This window comes from Erythrolamprus reginae, chromosome 3, assembly GCF_031021105.1.
Source record: "Erythrolamprus reginae isolate rEryReg1 chromosome 3, rEryReg1.hap1, whole genome shotgun sequence".
Taxonomy (NCBI): Eukaryota; Metazoa; Chordata; class Lepidosauria; order Squamata; family Dipsadidae; genus Erythrolamprus; species Erythrolamprus reginae.
Genome location: NC_091952.1, coordinates 135,973,294 through 135,994,011, shown reverse-complemented (window position 1 = coordinate 135,994,011; position 20,718 = coordinate 135,973,294). Strand labels below are relative to the sequence as shown.

Sequence of the window (20,718 nt, the reverse complement as noted above, 5' to 3'; positions counted from 1 at the left end):
AGGACAGAGGATAAATCCCTGTCCTGGGCCCACCAGAGATCATCCATCAGAGCGACCAAAGCAGTTTCCGTGCTGTAGCTGGGCCTAAATCCTGACTGCTGGGAGCCTAGATAATTGGCTCTTTTTCTTGAACATCACTGTACTATGGTCTAGGCCTAGGGAGCTGAAAGTTAAGTAATAGCTTGTATTGAAGGGGCTTCCAACTGAACTGAAAACTCAGTGACTTTCTCTGTTTTATGTGCAATATTGTAAAATATTGTCCAGTGTTTTGCAAGATGTGCAATATTGTAAAATATTGTCCAGTGTTTTGCAAGATGTGTAAAACCAGCTAGTTGTGATAAACCAGATAATTAAGTAATCTATGTCTTAATTTTCTGTGTGAATACAATCTACCTAAAATATTCTATGCGGTGTTGTGTTTGCCGAGAAGAGTTACATTTATGTTAGTTCAAGACCAGTATCTCAACAAGCAGGATTGTTTTAATTATTGATCGGTTGTTTAATGCTGCCCATCTCTCTTATAAGGCGAGTCTAGGCTTCTAACTACTGGATTTAGAAAAAGCTTGGATTATTTTATTCTTGTAGCCAGCCTTAGGTAAAATTCAGTTAAGCTCTGTGCAATTAGTGTTTGTTCCTAGACTCTATACCTGTAATCAGGTGTGCAGATTATTTAGTATTCTAAACTTCAGTAAAATGAAAAAGTGCTTGTTATTGTCCAGAGAAGGCTCATTCTCTCAGAATATGTCCAATGAAGTTTCTTCTGCCATAAGATTTAACGTTTCTCAAAACTATATGAAATAGATGCAAGGGAAGGCATCTGCATAAATATGAACATCTACAGTTGAGGTAAACCTTTTCCTTTGCTAAATGATGATTACACTTGGGATCAGTCTTCACAGAATCTGTAGGCAATAGTAGAGCCCATGTCATTCCCTGTTCATGGATCGGGAAAATATTTTTTTAATATATCATTTATTTTTTTATTCAATTTACATCATATCTTTCTTTTCACTTGAGCATTCAAAATGGCTGTATACAATGCTCCCCATAACCCAAACATAAAAATACTGGACAAAAGTAGTGTTAAGTTGTATGTTTTGGCAAATACTGTACTCCCAATGATTACTTTAATGAATCCCTAAGGATAGACTACATAAATGGCATACAAAATTACATACATAAATGGCATACAAAATTCCAGATTAAATATGATATTACAAAGGCTGCAGATCAAAAGCTGGGAATCACTGCAGGCTCTTAGTGAAAAACATCTAATGATGTTTCTTAGGACTCCATTATTGATTATTTGGAACAGGAATACCCTCCCTAGCACATTAATCAGAGACAAAAACCTGCATTAGTTCTAATTTTTATACAATAGCTTGCAATTTCTTAATAAACAAAAGAGTTTAGATGTTGAATATCTAGCCATCATGTAGCTCAGCAGCTTTTGCCAGAAAAAAAAGTTGGCAGCTCAATTGGATTATTTTATTCTGCTGTTAATCATTTTATTCATTGTGGCTTGCACAATTAAGATCTTGGTTGGCCTGAAGTGGTTTACATTGCTGTTGGAGTGGGTGTTGGTTTTTTTCTTTTTCCCAGCTGAAGTTTTAATGTTGTGTGTTCCTGTGCTTTGCTTCCACCCTGTATTGATACTTAAGGGACCTTTTTTATGTCTTACTTTACTATAGAGATTGCTGTCAGGGTTATGAGGTCGCTGTGTTCCCAGCATATTGTATTTTCTTGCTGTGGAGTGAACATATTGTAAAATTATACATGCATGTTTAATAATTAGAATTCTTTACAATAGCTTTATTAGACAGAGCAATGATAAAGCTGGGCTGGATAACATCACAATAAAAAGGACAGATAAAAAGAAAATTCACTTAGTGGAAGAAATGCAAGTTTTATTATGCCATGAATCTTATCAAGCACATCATCCATCTGGACATCTGCTGTGGCCCATTTTTCCAGATTTCCTTCATTTCCCTGTTATTATCGTAATGCTGTCATTGTTATTTTCCCTACCTAGCAAATGCCTTATGGAGCTTCCCAGTCACCCAGTTTATGGTTGTTCCAAAGGTGCTTTTTCGAGAGGCAACTGTGCTTTCTGTTTTTTCTTTGAAGACATTTTGTTTTTTGTCCAAGAAGCTTCAGAGCCAAAGAAACTTCTTAGATGAGAAGTGAAACGTCTTCAAAGAAAATCCAGAAAAACCAGTTGCCTCTTGAAAAAACAACCTAGCTAGTAAACCATTCATGTGGGAGCAGGTTCCACAGCTCAAACACACAGTGGTCATGGAGAAACAAGCTGTGGAAAGGATCTACAGACTCATTCTCGAACCTCTCCTGATAACAACAGGATAACCTTTTTCTTCCTTGTTTGCTAAACAAGCTCAGATTCAGAAGTGACTAATTATTAGAATCTAAATTAATAAATCTAGTTTTTATTTAAAAAGTGAAAAACAGCAGAACCTACCAACATAGCTAAGTTTGCGTGTTTGTTTGCTTGATTAGATGTCATCAAATCAGTGCCTGGTCTTAAAACCACATAGGTTGGTTGTCTTCAAGAAAACCTAAATAGGTTCTTTATGCCTTACAGTTCTGTACCCATCACTGGTGTAACTGACCTTATTGTTGGTCATCCTCATTTCCTCTTTCTTTCTACTTTTTCAGCATTAATACCTTCTCCACAGAGCTTGAGCTTCATGTAATGTATCCAGACTATGATCACTTTTAGCCTGCTCTGTTGTGATTGAGATGGAACTCTGGGTTGATTTGTTCAATGATCCATTTATTTGTATCTTGGCTTTCCTTGGTATTCTTAGGAGTTCTCAAAAGTGTCAATAGTTTTTCAACCCTACTTCTTGAAGGTCCAACTTTTGCTTCCATAGAGCATCATAAAGGATATCACTACACACACTACTCTGATATGTTATGGCATCCAAATATCTTTTCCAAGGTTTTCATGGCTACTCCACTAAGTGCTAGTCTGCAACATTTTCCTTGATTACTTGTTCCTTTATGGATGATGGTTATTTCTAAATGGCAGAAGCATCTACCACTTCAATGTCTTCATTGTCAGTTTTAAGTTAGTGTAATTCTACTTTTTCGATGTGCATTCCATTTTACTGTATTACTGGAGCTTGCAAATCCTTTGCATTTTCAATTGTCAGAGTAATGTCACCAACATTGTGTAAGTCATTAATGCTTGTCTCTCCAGTCTTAAAATCATACTGATATGATTTTATATCATATATATGACTCAGGATCCCTTAAGATATAATAACATATAGGTTGGATGCTACTATTATTTTTATCTATGATTTCATTTCTCATTTTCTGTTCCACACGGGGAACAAATGCATCCCTTGTTATGTTTAGCAGGAGCAAAATTTCCCTCAGGAGATTTCATTATGAGTTTTTGTGGGCAGTAATACATTATAGAAAATGGAAGAAAATACGACACGTTTTCCTGCTGATTGTTACAATAGTTGGTCTTCTTTGACAATGTGTGTGTGTGTGTGTGAACATATGTAGATGTTTTAAATCTTTTTTTTTGGAAGATAGTATTTTTAATACATGGCTGATTGCATGCATATTTGTTCTGTAAATTCACTTAGTTCTGTATTCTGGATTGCCTCTAAAGAAAAGATAAAAAGGCATTTATTTTGTTTCTTCTAACATTGTCAACTAGAAGACAGATGTCCTCATAGCTTTTAAATAAGCAGAATAAAAGCCATTCCTTTTTCCTCAAACATCTTTATGTGACTTCTCAATCTAAACAATAGACAATTTTTAAAAATTTCTTCACAGAACCAATTGAACAGAAAGGGAACTTCCCAGCTCTCAGGCAGTTCCCAGCTTTATGGGATATGTTCACAATGCAAATCTTGAGATAATATTCTCTATAAAGAGCTCCAAAATAAGGTTCGCGATACAATTATAATAAAATGCAGACTATATCAGAATTGACAATCCATTAGAATGTTTTGTGATGTATTAAATTTATTTTAGACATTTATATACATCGTGTTATGGATGTTAAGTGTTCACTGAGGATTTGAGAGACCCATCCTCCTCTGTAAAAGCTTGACCTATCACTGTAGCTTCTGGGGCAATAAAAAGTAGAAGAGGAGAACAAAAAGACATTGTATGCAGTCCCTTTAGCTCCTAGACATAAATGAAAACTGTGCAGTTAATCAATCAAAATTGTTTTTAGAATTCACAGATATCATTCAGATTATTCGTATATGTCCAAAATGAAAAATAAAAATTATGTTAAATTATACTGTAATTGTCTCATTAAGTACAAATGTACATCTCATTAGCAACTTAATCTGAATTCTGCCTATAATAATAACTTGAATACACAGAATAAAAAGGAAACAAAAACTATGTAACATCTAAATATAATTAAAGGAGATATCATATTAAAGTTGTTTTATTTTATGCATATACATGTCAAGCCGGTGCAGAGGTTGGTGATAAATTAATGGCTTGCCACACTATCTGTAGAAGGGAACTTATCTGTTTATGGGAACTTGCGAGGGGTGATTTTCATGAGGGAACAGATGCAGCCACAAAGCATTCTTTCGAGTGGTGCTAGGCCATCCTATGCCCACCCACCTGGGCGGAAGTGGAAGGAGGATTTGCCATGGTGGCACAATATGAGTGGGCAATGTGACAAGTCACATCAAGCGATGTGAATTTTTAGCTGGGTGGGAAACTCAGATTCAGGTTTCCCAGTGTAGGTGCCAGGATGGCTCAAGCAGTAAATTGGAACTTGGAGGAATACTTTGACTTTAACTCTGATTTAGTTTGGATGCTACCTGGAACCTTGACAATAGGGCATTTTCATGAAGGCTTTTTAACGTCTCTTTCATGAGAAACAAAATTGAAACATATGGTATTCCAGCTTAATTTGAAAAGAAATATGTTGTTAATTTTAAATAGAGAGCAAATACAGTGTGGTGTTAAAGGCATTGGGCTAAAAAGGGAGACCATTAATTCATCTAGACAGGTCTACTGTCAGGTATAAAGCCAGTTGGGTGACTACCGGCTTCTCTCCCACCCCCAGGAAGAAAAAATACAAGCCATTTATGAAAATATTGCAAGAACACAGCAAGAATTTGTCCAGCAGTTTCCAGGAGTCAGGGCTGATTAGAAAGCAAAAAAACAACCTGACAGGAAAAAATATGGAATTCAGAAACAGGATTCAGCACTAGATAAAATTCTACTAGGCCCAAACAAAAAAGTAATTACAAATATATACAACTACTACTAGAACATAAAAACTTAGAGGAAATTGTTAAAGGAAACATGATTGGCTGGGCAAAGAATATCGGGCACGCTTTCCATTTGGACCAATGGGAAAAAAATTGGCTAACAAACTATAAAATGACCAAATCCACTCCATATAAAGAAAAAATAATACAAATGTCTTATAGGTGGCATATGTCTCCAGCTAGGTTAGCAAAAATGTACCCAAACCTGAAATCAAATTGCTGGAAATGTGGAGAAAAAAATGGCACATACTTTTACATGTGGTGGATGTGCCCATTAGTTAAGAAAATCTGGTATAAAATACAGAATTGGATAAAAGAAATAATTAAAATTAAATTGGAAATGAAACCCGAAATATTTTTACTTGGTATCATTGACAAAGCCATGAAAAAGAACAATACTATCTGATACAGCACTTGATAACTGCAACAAGAATAGCACAGTTCTGGAAAAATGAAACACTGCTAAACAATAGAAACCTGATTTAAAAAATGCTAGACTGTGCAGAAGCAGCTAAATTGACACTGGAGCTGAAAGACTAGGAAGATACAAGATTCCATGAGGTGTGGAAGGAATTCTATAAATGGTTGAACCAAAGAATGAATACAAAGATTGCTGCATGAAAAAGGGAATAAATAAAGTTAAATTTTTAATTAAAGTTAAGAATAATAGTTTAAACTTGAACCTTATTACTATTTGACTAGATATATATTGGCATGTTGAAAGTTTGTAAATTAAGTAAATTGATTATACTTTAAACCAAATAATTTACTACAGGTAACACCACTGTATAAGAGAACCGGATGAGGCTGTCATGGAGACAGCCAGGGGTGGGTGGGTGGGTTATGTAAGGTCTTGTGTGTGTATTGTTGTGTATATGTCACATATATGTAAATATTCCAAATAAAAATTATCTAAAAAAAAGAAAGCAAAAAACAACCTACCAACAAGGAAAAATTAATTGAACAGATTACAGATTACCAGGGTTGGAAGGGACCTTATAGGACCTATTATAATGTAGGTCATTTAGTACAGCCCCTTACTCAAACAGGAGACCCTACACCATTTCTGACAAATGGCAGTCCAATCTCTTCTTGCAAGTCTCAAGTGATGAAGCTCCCACAACTTCTGAAGGCAAACCGTTCCATTGATTGATTGTTCCCACTGTCAGAAAGTTCATCCTTATTTCTAAGCTAAATCTTTCCTTGATCAGTTTCCATCCATTATTCTTTGTCTGGCCTTTGGGTGCCTTGGAAAGTAGCTTGACCCCCTCCTCTCTGTCGCAGCCCCTCAAATATTGGTGGCACTCACGGATTGGTACCAACTGAATCGGGACGGTGACATTATTATGACATCACCAGCAGGTTGCTACCAATTCGGGCGAACCGGTACAAATGAGGAGGAACCCACTCACAAACCATCATTATTTCCTTACATCTGAACAGCCATTTGAAATTTGTGCAAAGTTGCATGTTGTTCTGTTTTACTGCTAATTTGGATTGTATTTGACCTCCCCCGTTAATTGCCATGCAGTTTTTCTTTTAAAAAGCTTAATCTTCAAAAGGCATTTTATTTGAAGAATAGTCTTGTTTGATCTACTGAACCATCTCCTCACTACAGTTTTTCGGCTGTTTCTTTTACCAGGTGACCAGCTGAATTCTGAAGAGAAGAAGAAACGAAAGCAGAGGCGAAACAGGACCACCTTCAATAGCAGCCAGCTTCAGGCCCTGGAGAGAGTCTTTGAGCGGACACATTACCCAGATGCTTTTGTCCGAGAAGACCTTGCACGCAGGGTCAACCTCACCGAGGCTCGGGTCCAGGTAATGCATCCAGCACCCCAAAGAACAGACTAGATGACTTACTCTTCTCATTCAATCTTTAAAAAAAAAAAATCCTAAGGAAAAAACAAAAATAAAGAGGTAGATGTCTTCCAGCCCACTTTAGAAGTTTTTGTTTTAAAAATGCATCCATTTTTCTATTTATGCTGTTTTAAAGTGTATTTTGATTTCCCCATTCCTATACAGTGGTACCTCAAGATACGAACCCCTTGTCTTATGAACAACTCGAGATACAAACCCGGGGTTCAGAAAAAATTTGCCTCTTCTTACGAACTTTTTTCGTGTTACGAATGCCAAACCCTGGGTTCGGTGTTCGGGAGGCTGCTGGGAAGCCCCCGGCTGTTTTAAAAGGTGACAGCCGGGCGGCGGGGCTTCCCAACAGCCTCTGAACGCCGAACCCGGAAGTTCGGGTTTGGCGTTCGTAACACGAAAAAAGTTCGTAAGAAGAGGCAATTTTTTTCTAAAACCGTTCGGAGGCTGCTGGGAAGCTGCGCGGCTGTTTTAAAAGGTGACAGCTGGGCTGGGGGGCTTCCCAGCAGCCTCCAAACGCCGAATGCGGAAGTTCGGGTTTGGCGTTTGGCTTCGGGAGACGGCTGGGAAGCCGCCCGGCTGTTTTAAAAGGTCACAGCCGGGCTGGGGGGCTTCCCAGCAACCTCCCGAACCCCGAACTTTTGCCGAACTTCCAGGTTCGGGGTTCGGGAGGTTGCTGGGAAGCCTCCCAGCCCGGCAGTCACCTTTTAAAACAGCCGCGCGGCTTTCCAGCAGCCTCCGAACGCCGAACGCGGAAGTTCGGGTTTGGCGTTCGGCTTCGGGAAGCTGCTGGGAAGACACCCGGTTGTTTTAAAAGGTCACAGCTGGGCTGGGGGGCTTCCCAGCAACCTCCCGAACTCCGAACTTTTGCCGAACTTCCGGGTTCGGGGTTTGGGAGGTTGCTAGGAAGCCTCCCAGCCCGGCGGTCACCTTTTAAAACAGCCGCGTGGCTTTCCAGCAGCCTCCGAACGCCAGAATATCTCCGAGACCACCTGCTGCCGCATGAATCCCAGCAACTGATTAGGTCCCACAGAGTGGGCCTTCTCCGGGTCCCGTCAACTAAACAATGTCGGTTGGCGGGCCCCAGGGGAAGAGCCTTCTCTGTGGTGGCCCCGGCCCTCTGGAACCAACTCCCCCCGGAGATTAGAACTGCCCCTACTCTCCTTGCCTTTCGTAAGCTCCTTAAGACCCACCTGTGTCGTCAGGCATGGGGGAACTGAGACATCTCCCCCGGGCATATACAATTTATGAATGGTATGTGTGTATGTATGTGTGTTTAGAAAATGGGGTCTTTTAAATGTTTTTAGTAGAAATTTAGATTTGTTGTAAACTGTTTTTTCACTTTGTTGTGAGCCGCCCCGAGTCTGTGGAGAGGGGCAGCATACAAATCTAAATAAACATAAACATAAACAAGTTCTGGTTTGGCGTTCGGCTTCGGGAAGCTGCTGGGAAGCTGCCCGGCTGTTTTAAAAGATCACAGCCGGGCTGGGGGGCTTCCCAGCAACCTCCCGAACCCCGAACTTTTGCCAAACTTCCGGGTTCGGGGTTCGGGAGGTTGCTGGGATGCCTCCCAGCCTGGCTGTCACCTTTTAAAACAGCCGTGCGGCTTTCCAGCAGCCTCCGAACGCCGAATGCGGAAGTTCTGGTTTGGCGTTCGGCTTCGGGAGACGGCTGGGAAGCCGCCCGGCTGTTTTAAAAGGTCACAGCCAGGCTGGGGGGCTTCCCAGCAACCTTCCGAACCCCGAACTTTTGCCGAACTTCCGGGTTCGGGGTTCCGGAGGTTGCTGGGATGCCTCCCAGCCCGGCCGTCACCTTTTAAAACAGCCGCGCGGCTTTCCAGCAGCCTCCAAACGCCGAATGCGGAAGTTTGGGTTTGGCGTTCGGCTTCGGGAAGCTGCTGGGAAGCCGTGCGGCTGTTTTAAAAGGTGACAGCTGGGCTGGGGGGGCTTCCCAGCAACCTCCCAAACCCCGAACACGGAAGTTCGGCAAAGGTTCGGGGTTCGGGAGGTTGCTGGGGAGCCCCCCAGCCCGGCTGTGACCTTTTAAAACAGCCGGGTGGCTTCCCAGCGGTCTCCCAAAGCCGAACCCGGAAGTTCGGGTTTGGCGTTCGGCGTTCGGGAGGTTGCTGAGAAGCCCCCAGGCTGTTTTAAAAGGTGACAGCCGGGCGGCAGCGTTTTTTTGCGGGTTTTTTTTTTTGGTTGCACGGATTAATTGACTTTACATTGTTTCCTATGGGAAACAATGTTTCGTCTTACGAACCTCCCCCTGGAACCAATTAGGTTTGTAAGACGAGGTATGACTGTATTTTATTTCAGATGTTGGACATCAGAATGTATATGGAAACAAACAAACAACCAAAAAAGAACAATGTGTGTAATCATCAACTGCCATATTGTGGTTATATATATAGTTGCAAGATACTTATCTGCCATAAGATGGGAGAAAGAGGCTGTCCTTTAATTTTATCCCTGCATCCGCATGCAGTGGAACAGCTGTTCCCAAATTTGGTTTAGTCTGATAAGAAACAAGAGTAGCATTTGGATCACATTTTTGCCACTCCAATAAATTAAAGCCATTCAAATTCACCAAAAGTATTAATTATTTTGGCAGGTTGTTACAATATCTGAATTTTAATACTTGAACATTTATAACAGTTCCATATATAAAAATAATTTCACTAATTATTTTTAAGCTAAAATGTTTTGTTTAAATATTTTTTATTTAATTATAAAGACCAATGTTTCTGTAGCTTATTTTACTGTATATCAAGTTGTTGACTTAAATTCTGAGCTCCATATTTTGGCAATTTTCAAGGAGCAAGAATGAAATACAAGTAGTCCTTGACTTACAACTGTTCATTTAGTGACCACCCAAAATTACAACAGTACTGAAAAAAGTCATTTATGACCATTTTTCACCCTTGTGACTGCTGCAGTATCCTCATGATCACATGATCAAAATTGAGATGTTTGAGAATTGTATCCAAAGGTAATGTGATCACCTTTTTTGAACTTCTGAGAAGTAAAGTCAATGGGGAAGCTAGATTCACTTAAGAAAGGTGTCTCTAACTTAATTGCAGCAATTGACTTAACAACTATGGCAAGAAAAGTTGTAAAATGGGGTAAAATTCACTTAACAAATGTTTCACTTGGTAACATCGTGGTAGAATATCTTTCTGTAGTTGATTTTAATCTATAAAGTAACACAACAGGGAAAAGCTATTAGATTCTAAACGGAGTTACAAACTATTTTTGCTCTAGCAATCTGAAGAAATTTAGTGGGAGATGTCAAAATTTATGTTTGTGTTTCTAACTAAATTTACAGCATAGGCATGTTCTAAGCCAAGAAAGGCTGCCAAAAAAAATATTTCAAAGCAGTGGATTTTACTGAAGTTTTCAGAGGGATGTCCAATCTATTTTTAAGTTTGGAAACACATGCTCATTGCATTCACTAAGGTGATTGCTACAAGCCTCAATGTTATTTTGAAGAGCAAGGGACATGGATTGTGAACAATTGCAGATATGGTATTCATCCTGACTCACTTCTAGCATTTCACTCATATTTATATCACTTCAATAGATGAGATAGTTAGGGAGCATCTCCTCAGCAGGGCAAGCCTTTTCTCTTCCTTACAGTAAACTACTGATTGCCAAGTAGAATACCTACCATTAACTAAATGCTGCCATTGATTAAACCAGTTCCTAGCTTGGCTTTTATCCCATAGATTTATTCATTAATTAAATAAATATATATGCTGCCAATCTCACTATTCAAAGATTTTACTTTTTAAGAAATAAAAACAATAACATCTTAATAGCTTATATACAATACGTTGAGCAATAGTTCTCGCTCCACCCAGTAGTGTGAATGATGGACGACTGATTGAGTTTTATTTTTTTAACTTTTCTAATTATTCATAATTAATTATTTTTATTGTTAAATTGAATTTTACTCTTGTAAGCCGCCTCGAGTCTGTGAGGAGAAGGGTGGCTTATAAATTGAACGAACAGACAGACAGACAGACAGACAGACAGACAGACAGACAGACAGAAAGACAGATAATAACTTAATAGCTTCTTAAATGCAATGGGAAAGGTGGTAGCTAAGTCTGAAAACATTTCCAATTTAGAAAACTGATGTGAATATGAATTACCTCATTCCATTAGATTTGATGATTTATCCAAAGAACTGGGCAAGCCTAGAGGAATGTCAAGCAGTGGCTCATTGTCAGTCCTTTTCTTTCATCTCTCCCTTTTCAATAGCATCTAGTCAAAGTTTTAGGTCTGGCTCCCTGCTTGAATGAATGGAAGAGTTTCCAAAATTTACTGGGAGTTATTAACTTCTCTAATAAACATAAGATGTTTTCCTTGGAGAAAGGAATTCCAGCAAGAATCCAGTTGTGAAACACTACACTGGAGAGCAGTATCCTGCTCACCACAACTGATCATAAAGACAAAGAAGGAGGAGAAGGAGAAAGAGAAGGAGGAGAAGAAGAATTATGCAGCCCTAAAAACCCCTTACTAGATCCCTTTGATTTTTTTCTAAGTAGGTCATTGAAAAATTTTTAAGATAGCACTTTCCTTCTTTTACACTTGCTTAACTTGAGAGTGAAAGTATTCTCCTCATCTCTGCTTTACAGATAAACGGGCCATATTTATTAAATTGTTTATACAGTTTAGTAGCTTCTTTAATTTTTTATTAAATAAATATTTAATATTTATTGCATATTTATTAAAATGTAAATATTACTTTAAGCCCTTTGGGTGTATGAAAAAATAAGTTACACATTTCTTAAAGATCATAATTTTGGTTAGATAAACTGAAATGGTAGTATAGTTGTTTCATTTTAACTCTTGACCCAATATCTTAACAGTGTTCTCCTTTAAGGATGATGGATTGTATTCATTCCTTTACCTGAAAATGTAGTTAGCTAGCTCAGCTCCTTTTTGTGAGTAGAGTAGTGAACTTACGTTTCCTAGATCCTACTTTGACACCTCACTGAACCAAAAATATCCCCTTCTGGCCAATAAAAACACAGTAACTATGTTAATTGAAACTTCTTATGCTGCGCTGACTGGAACAGTAATGGATCTATTTTGATTTTAATGAAGATCACAATCCTATTTTCATGCCACAGTGTTTTATACCTGGTTTGGTGTTCTTCTCTTCCTAGGTGTGGTTTCAGAACAGGCGGGCAAAGTTTCGCAGGAATGAGCGAGCCATGCTGGCCAACAAAAATGCATCCCTCCTTAAGTCTTACTCAGGTGATGTAACTGCAGTGGAGCAACCAATTGTACCTCGCCCAGCACCAAGAGCCACTGACTATCTCTCCTGGGGAACTGCCTCTCCTTACAGGTGACTATATATCTTGTACCCGTGTTGGTTGCCTCTGGTTCACTACAGACACCTGTCATTTGTTCCAGGTGGGTGGCAAAGTGTAATAAATTATATGTATCCTGAGGCATGTATGGCCCAATAAGGAGATTGTTCAAATAAGGGGAAACCTAGATAAGGACTGTAGTAGCCTATTTTAGTTATCAACTGAATGAGAGTAATTTCCAGTGCCCTTAGCTAACTAAGGTCTGCAAAATTCTTTGGGAAAAGCTAGTTTGGCAAGCTAGTTTCAAAGCAAAAACTTATACATTATAGTCTAAAATAGGCTACTTTAAATGTAAGTAGAAAAATAGGGACCACTTTGGTGGAGCAGGGCTGCCATCAGGAATTTTGGGCCCCATATAGCCTAAGTGTCTGCCCCCCCCTGCCATTTTAAAACTACTGCCCCCCAAATCCCGTGCCATGCCCACCATGGCCACACACCCTGGGCAAGCCCTCCCCCGGCTCTCTGAGGTCAAACAGCCCTGATGTGTCCCTCAATGAAATTGAGTTTGACACCCCTGGCCTAGAGGCTAAATCCTATGAACAAGGGCTAAGAGAATGAGTATGTTTAGCTCAACAAATAGAAAACTGAGGGGGAATATAATAGTAGTTTCCCAATCCTTAAAGGGCTGCCACAGAGCAGATGGCATCTATTTATTCTCCATGCCACCTGAAGGTAGTACAAGAAGCAATGGGCGGAACATCACCAAGAGGAAATGCAATCTGGATATAAGGAAAAACTTGGGACTGGGCGGCATAGAAACAAACAAAAAAACAAACAAACAAACAAACAAACAATAAATAAATAAATAATAAATAAATAAATCCCTTCTTTTTTATTAAAAGAAATTAATAATTAAAAAACCCCAAAATCCATTACTATTAAAACTAAAACAACCAGCAAAACTATTAATAAAAACAGGTGAGGGCTGGTTTTTTTCCCTGTTATTATTTAAGTGCTTTTACCATATGCTTTAAATCAAGAGTCACTTCTCTCTCTGTTTCTCTCTCTTTCCTGTCATTCTCTGCCTCAATCATTTTCTCATTTCTTTTTTTCTCCCCTTTTTTCTATCATTTCTCTCTCTCTCTCTTCTTTCCACTCTTCTCTCTTTCTCTTTCTTCCTCTCTCTCACTCTCTTCCTTCCTCTCTCATCTCTTTCTTTCTTTCTTTCTTTTTTTCTTTCTTTCTTTCTCTCTTTATCTCCCCCCCTCTTTCTCTATCTCTCTCCCTCTTGCTCTCTCTCTCTTTTTCTCACTTTCCCTCTCTTGTTTTCTTTCTCTCTCTCTTGCTTTCTCTCTCTCACTCTTGCTCTCTTGTTTTCTCTCTCTCTCTCATTCTCTCTCTCGTTCTCTCTCTCTCTTGCTATCTCTTTCTCCCCCCTCTTTCTCTCTCTCTCTCTCTTTCTCACTTTCTCTCTATTTGCTCTGTCACTCTCACTCGCTCTCGTTCTCCGGAGGCTGGCAAAAGTGATTTTGAATGTCGGGCGCGCAGGCTAGCGCGCGCTCTCCCCATCCCCCTGCCAGCCCACCCGGAACATTCAAAGTAAGAAAAACCTTCGCCGGCGAGGCAGGCATTCTCACAGCGGGGGCCGGTGAAGGTTTTTCTTACTTTGAATGTTCCGGGCGGGCTGGCAGGGGGATGGGGAGAGCGTGCGCCGGCCCGCACGCCCGACATTGAAAATCGCCTTCGCCGGCCCCCGCTATGAGAATGCCTGCCCCGCCTCTCCTTCAGCCCCCTCGCTGAGAGCCCGGGACAAAAGCGCTCTTGGCGAAGGGACTGTGAGAGCAGCGCGGCGGGCGTTCCCGCTGCGGGAGGAGCCGTGCTCCAAGGTGGGAAGTGGAGGAGAAAGAGAGGCAGATCAGGTGGGCGGGTGGGGGCAGCGGTGAGTAGTCAGGGGCATGAGGGGGATAGAGGTGTGGGGGGGCAGGGGCGGCCGCGGCTCCGTGTGCGCCCTTGGAAAAGGGTGCACGGGGGTGTTTTGGGGTGCACTGGCGCAGGCATGCGCAGCCTACAGGGAACAGTGCACAATGACTGCTGCAGGCGCCAGGGGGCCAGCACACAGTGGTGGGCCAAAACCGCCCCCCCATTTTTCAATTTGGCCAGGCCCCTGATGCCAGTAGCAGTAATACTGGCCTATCGGCGGCCCTGCATGTAAGCATTCCACACTAGGCGTATAACCAATGTTAGAATACTAAACTTAAAACCAGAGTATATGTGGCAGTGGTGGTTGTTCAGCCAATAACGTAGACTAATAAGTAAGAATATAAATATTATTTACAATGTATACAATACTTTAATCAATAAACAGTAAACTATATACACATCCAAGACAAACAATCATATACAAACCAGATATCAGAATATACAGTTCTATACATACAGCAGCTAGTCAATAATATTCCCTTTCAGAACACATAGTTCTATATAATACCATAAGTAATAGACCAATATTTAGCGCACAGCAAGTCTATACATCAATATATAGCACACAGCAATAATCAGCACACAGCAATATTTAGCACACAGCAGTATTTAGCACACAGCAAGTCTATAATATAGTCACACAGACATCTAGAGAAAGTGAGATCAGGGAATTAGCGTTAGAAAGAGCAATAGAGCAATAGCAAGCAATAGCAAGATTAACTACAATAGCAACCAACAACAAAAAGCAACACATCTGACTCCCTTTTATGGCTAATTGCACCCCTAGCCCTTAAAATAATATTATACAAATTCCTCCAAACACACATTTGCTGGTTAGTTCATATACAGTGGTACCTCAGTTCTCGAACGCTTTGGTCTTCATACATTTCGGATACCGAACAAAATTTTCTGCAAAAATTTGCTTCGGTATCCAAACAGAAATTCGGATACTGAACAGAAAATTTTGTTTACTATCCGAAATGTAAGATCTGAGAGGATGGGATGAGAGAGAATGGGAGTCGGAATCCCGACACGCCCCTCCTGGCCGCCCTCTTAACAGCCTCCCAGTCTCTACATTGTAACTGCTCCAAGCTGCAGGAAGGGTAGGACTGGCTGCAATACAAGCTTCGGGGGGCTCCTTTCCACAGTGGTTCAGTTCGTTACCTCCAGGCAGCTGCACCAACTTTTTCTTTCCCGGCTCCGGCGGCTCCGGTGGCTTCCCTTCATCACGTGATGTTCCTGACGCTGCTGCTGCTCCTTGAAGGGAAGCCGCCGGAACTGGGAAAGAAAAAGTACTGTATTGTTTAACTTAGCATATTAAATGAATACAGAAAGAAACACCTATGTGGGGCAAAACAGTCAGAAGCTGAAAACTGCAATGTTTTTTCAAGCTAAGAATTCTACTTAGATGATGAGCAATGATAGGAGGAGGTAAGGTCAGGACATCAATAAAATGTCATCTTTTTAAGATTAATTAAATACATTTGATTATATCCTTGATTATTCTTCAACCTCTTCAGAGAACCCATTGTTCAACAAAATGAATTATAATGTGCAGAAAAGCAAAGTTTTTTGCAGGAAAAACCAAAGGTACAAGAACAGATTAGGAGAAACCTGGCTCAAAAACAATAACTGTGAGAGGGAACTTGGAGCCCTAGTTGAATATGGGCCAGCAGCGTGCAGCCGCCACCCAAAAAACTAATACAATTCTGGTTTGTATAAACAAAAGCATAGAATCAAGGTTACATGAAGTATTAATACCACTTTATTAAACCCTTTATAAGACCCCAGTAAGACCACATCTGGAATACTGTGATCAATTTTGGTCACCATATTCCGAAAAGATGTTGAAATTCTGAAAACTTTCAGAGGAAAGCAACTAAGATGACCAAAGGCCTGGAGACTAAAACATATAAAGAACAGCTGCAGAATCAGGGGCAGCATGATAGCAGTATTCCAGTATTTGAGAGGCTGCCACAAAGAAAAAGGGGTCATTTTTTTCTCCAAAGCATCAGAGGGCGGGACAACAAGCAATGGTTGGAATCTAATCAAAGAGAGAAGCAACTTGGAATTAAGGAGAAACTTCTTAACAGTGAGAACAATTAACCAGTGGAACAGCTTGCCTTCAGAAATTGTGGGTGCTCCATCATTGGAGGTTTTTAAGAAGAGACTAGACAGTCACTTATCTGAAATATTATAGGTTTTCCTGCTTGAGCAGGGGGCTGGACTACAAGACCTCCAAGGTTCCTTCCAGCTCTATTCTATTATGTTCTAAACCTGGTATTTGGACCTTCTTGAAGCCATGCATGGCCCTGTCCTACTATGCCTGCTTCTATCATGCACCATGGCTTTCATATTTTACTGATTCTTCCTGAAATGTTGACAGTATCCTTCCTTTTGGAAGTTGGTTGGCTGGTCAGTCTGTAAAGTGCTGAGTAGCAGAAAATGAACTCTCCAGATACACAAGCTTAGTCTTGTTTCTACATACAGCCTTGCTCACTTTATCTCCCTGTAAGGCATGCCTGACCTGTATCCTGAAGATGGAATGAAAAGGATGTTGGGTAAAAACCATCCCGAGCCAAATGTTTCCCTCAGAAGTAGAGGTGCAACTCAGCTCTTCTTTTTGTGGTAACTGCCATCTGTGGCTGTTTCTCCGAAATTCCTCTTGGAAAAGCTGCTGTGTCATCCTTTTTTCATTGTTCCCAATTCAGTCCAGGCAATTAAGGATCCAACCCTGGATATGATATTTGCAGTGCTATTCAGCCATAGGAGCCAATGGTGCTGGCACTTCTTAGTTTCATTTAGAAAGCAATGCTTCATATTCTCCAATCTGAACCAACCGAGTATATTCAAAGCTACTGCTACTTATTCTTCACTTTTTCATTAATCTCTGAAAAATGGTTTGGGTGCATCTTTGTCATTTTGACTCCACACTGACTCATTACATCTAACCTGGCAAGCAGCCCTTTTAATTACTAACAAATTATGAGAAAAGGCCATGTTTTCTTAGTAATTGGCTCCTGTGTCCAAAGGAAGAACTGTTCCCAGGCCTAATCACTATTATTTTCTTTTCTTATACCACTGGCAGCTCTTTTGCCTACCACCCTCAAGGATCCTCCTTTGAAAGTCTTTTTCCAAAGGAGGGGGGGGAGAAACCCCCCCAAAAGCAAACAGTATTTTGCAAAACTCATGGGAAATGCTTTTGGCTAAACTCTGTATAACAAAGTAAAACAAACAAAAATAAATGTGGACCATGTTTATGTCATTTTTAAAAAAACATTAATTTAATTTTGATTGCCAGTAAGCCTGAGAAAGGCAAGGCAGAACCCAAAGACTGATTGATCTGGCCAACAAACAGTTATGGGGTTTAAACCACTGGGAATATTTCCAGTGCCAGAGTCTTGGAAATGAATGGGTTTATTTGAGGAACTTGGTAAACCTAAGGGAGATTAGTTCACTTCTCTTCAAAGAATTGGGTACTGAACCACTGGAACAAACTTGATGCATCAGTTCTCAGAAGAGTTCATTACAGATGCCACTGGTCAATGCCTGATTAAAATTAAGCTGTCAAACTCAAAACAGATTTCCAGGAAACTCACAAATAGACAAGCCTAGAGCATACCAACAGCACACACACTGAGTAGATACAGAAAGCAAAATGCAGCCTACTGAAGATAGTTGGAAATAGTTTCCCAAAAAAAAAAAAACCCTCAAAAGAAAAAAAATTCAGAAATTTCCTTTGTATCTCTCCAACCTGGTGCTCTACAGACGGCTTGGATTTACAATTCCCAGAATTCCAACTGGCATGGCTGCCTAGTTCCTATTTATCTGCAGAGTACCAGATTAGGGATGTCTGTATCTAATTATCAGTCTTTCCCACAATCTAAAATGGTTCCTATTCTAGTTTTTCCTAATTCAGAATAGTAAACATAATATGAAGGTTTGATATACGGAAGGATATTTTGTTTCATTACAAATGCTGTTGCTGGGTAGTAATTATTAAAGGGTCAGGACACAATTATATGTACACAGGGAATGCTAACTTTAAAAAAATGCATTCAATTTAAATCAGTTTGGTTTTCTTATTGCCGCACCCATTTTTTGAGCAATAGCCCTGGCACGTCACTCCAAGCTCAGCAGTACTCCTTGGAAATTAAGATTGGTGGAATACAGTTGCATAATATGACTGTAAACGTTTGACTCCAAGCTTCTGTCCCCCAACTTTGCTTAGCCACTTCATTTGAAAATGCCGTGTAAAGCTTTAACTGCTAAAATCAGACTACATTGCAAGACTTGGGCAGGCTAGCTGGCTGTTTTTCAGGATACTTGACATCATGCAGGTCACCTAAATGCACATGAATTGTAGAATGATGTGTTGTTGTTTTTCTCTCCTTCCCCTCTTTTTTCTCTGCCTCTCAGTACTGCCATGGCTTCTTATTCTGCTTCCTGTACCAATGCCAGCCCAGCTCAGGGCATGAATATGGCTAACAGCATTGCCAATCTGAGACTGAAGGCAAAGGAATATAGTTTACAGAGGAACCAGGTGCCAACCGTAAATTAGAGGGCAGCAACCTGTAAGAACAGCCCAAATCTAGAAAGAAAAGTTCCTGCCTGGGGCAACTGTCCTGCTTTGCCATTTGTTGAGACCTAGAAAGCCCACCAACCTGAGCTAAAGCATTGGGGATAAAGGCAGGATCCGAATGAATGGAAAACAGTTTCCAACATGACACTACAAATACAAGTACAAATACAAATAATCCCGCAATATTGCCAAAGTGCCAAGAGATCTCTTCCAGGAGCTTCTTCGATGAAGGATACAAGGCTTGAATTAAACCTAGGAATGACTGCAAAACCAAAGATCCTGCACTTGACTCCTCCGTGTCCCCAGTTGGACTTCTGTGTTTGCCCCTCACCTCTTTTATTTGAAGCCTTCTAAAAGACTCTTAAATCTTATGCCAAAGATCCTCATGGTCATTGATGCTCTGGTCCATTCAAAGCACATTGGAACCCAACTGATGTTGTGACCACCAGCATATGCCTTAGCATCTAAACTTTTATGTCTGTTGGCTAGAATCTCGCCTTCTCTTAGCTGTTTGAAGTCAATTTTGATTATAGATAAGTGTGTCTTACTGTTTGATACTGTTATGCTGGTTTCCAAAGAACTGCTAAATATAAAAATACATTATTTTGTACCAATTACTGCCAATGTAGGAGTGTAAAAAATTTTCAAATCACATACAACACTTCATCCTCATGATAATGTATAAGAATGTATTTGAGATATTACTCTGTGGAATTGAAAAGCTGGTACAAACCTACAAATCTTGGAGTAACCCAAGGAGCAGAATCCAGGTGTGCAGGTACTATAAATGAAAGATAATTTTCAATGCAAAAATCAGAGGCCTTAATCTAATACAGAGATAGGTATGCTTAAGCCTATTGTATTGAACTAAGTCTCCACATACTTCTTTGCTACTTGTTTTGTTTCATGCCAAACTCAACAGTGGTGCCTGAAATCATTTGATTTATATATACTGTATATATTTATATATATAAGATATACATACAAGCTTTGTGAGTTTTCTCTTTTTTTATTAAACAAATAAAATGAACTGAAAGTGTTCTGGTTTTAAGTGGATCCTCTAGAACAGCGTTTCCCAACCGGTGTGCCGTGGCACACTAGTGTGCCGTGAGACACGGCCAGGTGTGCCGCGAAGTGGGGCACTGCTGGTGGGCGGGGCGCTGCTGGTGCCGACCTGGAGCTCCTGCTTGCAGCTGTCCCCCGGCTCCTGCTCGATGCCATGTTTTTTGGCGCTCTCCTGCTGGGCCCCAAAGAAGGAAGGCAGAAAGAAGGAGAGCTCCATTCTTCGCGTCTTTTTCCCGCCTTCCTTCTTTGGGGCCCAGCAGGAGAGCGCCAGAAACCACGGCATCAGGCAGGAGCCAGGGGACAGTTGCGAGTGGGAGCCCCAGGACAGAGGCACCGGCAGCGCCCCGCCCAGCTGGAGCTTCCCTGGCATCGGCGGCAAGTGTCCTTTGTGGCCTGGTGGGAGGGCACTGGCGGTGGGAGCGGGGGGTGGTGGCTGCAGCGGCTGCAGGCAGCCACGGGGAGATGGCAGCGGCGAGAGGGAGCTCCAGACGGCGGTGAGAGGGAGCTCTCTCTCTCTCTCTCAGCTGACTGCAAGCGGGAGCCCTGACGGTGGCGGTTGGACGTGCTGCTGGACGTTGTACATGCTGGCACTGCGGGCCTGGCATATACGGTGTCCAGCA

At 40.9% G+C, this 20,718-nt stretch overlaps 1 protein-coding gene across 1 annotated transcript in view; it reads left to right on the top strand.

The window, feature by feature from the left end:
- The window catches only part of PRRX1 (paired related homeobox 1), a 90,305-nt gene extending 70,242 nt beyond the window's left edge, over nucleotides 1-20,063 (top strand). Inside the window, exons 2-4 of the mRNA XM_070746722.1 lie at nucleotides 6,928-7,103; nucleotides 12,325-12,506; nucleotides 18,871-20,063. Coding sequence (XP_070602823.1) covers nucleotides 6,928-7,103; nucleotides 12,325-12,506; nucleotides 18,871-19,012 — 500 coding nt within the window. The 3' untranslated portion in view covers nucleotides 19,013-20,063. The remainder of the gene's footprint in view (nucleotides 1-6,927; nucleotides 7,104-12,324; nucleotides 12,507-18,870) is intronic.
- Nucleotides 20,064-20,718: the final 655 nt, after the last annotated feature.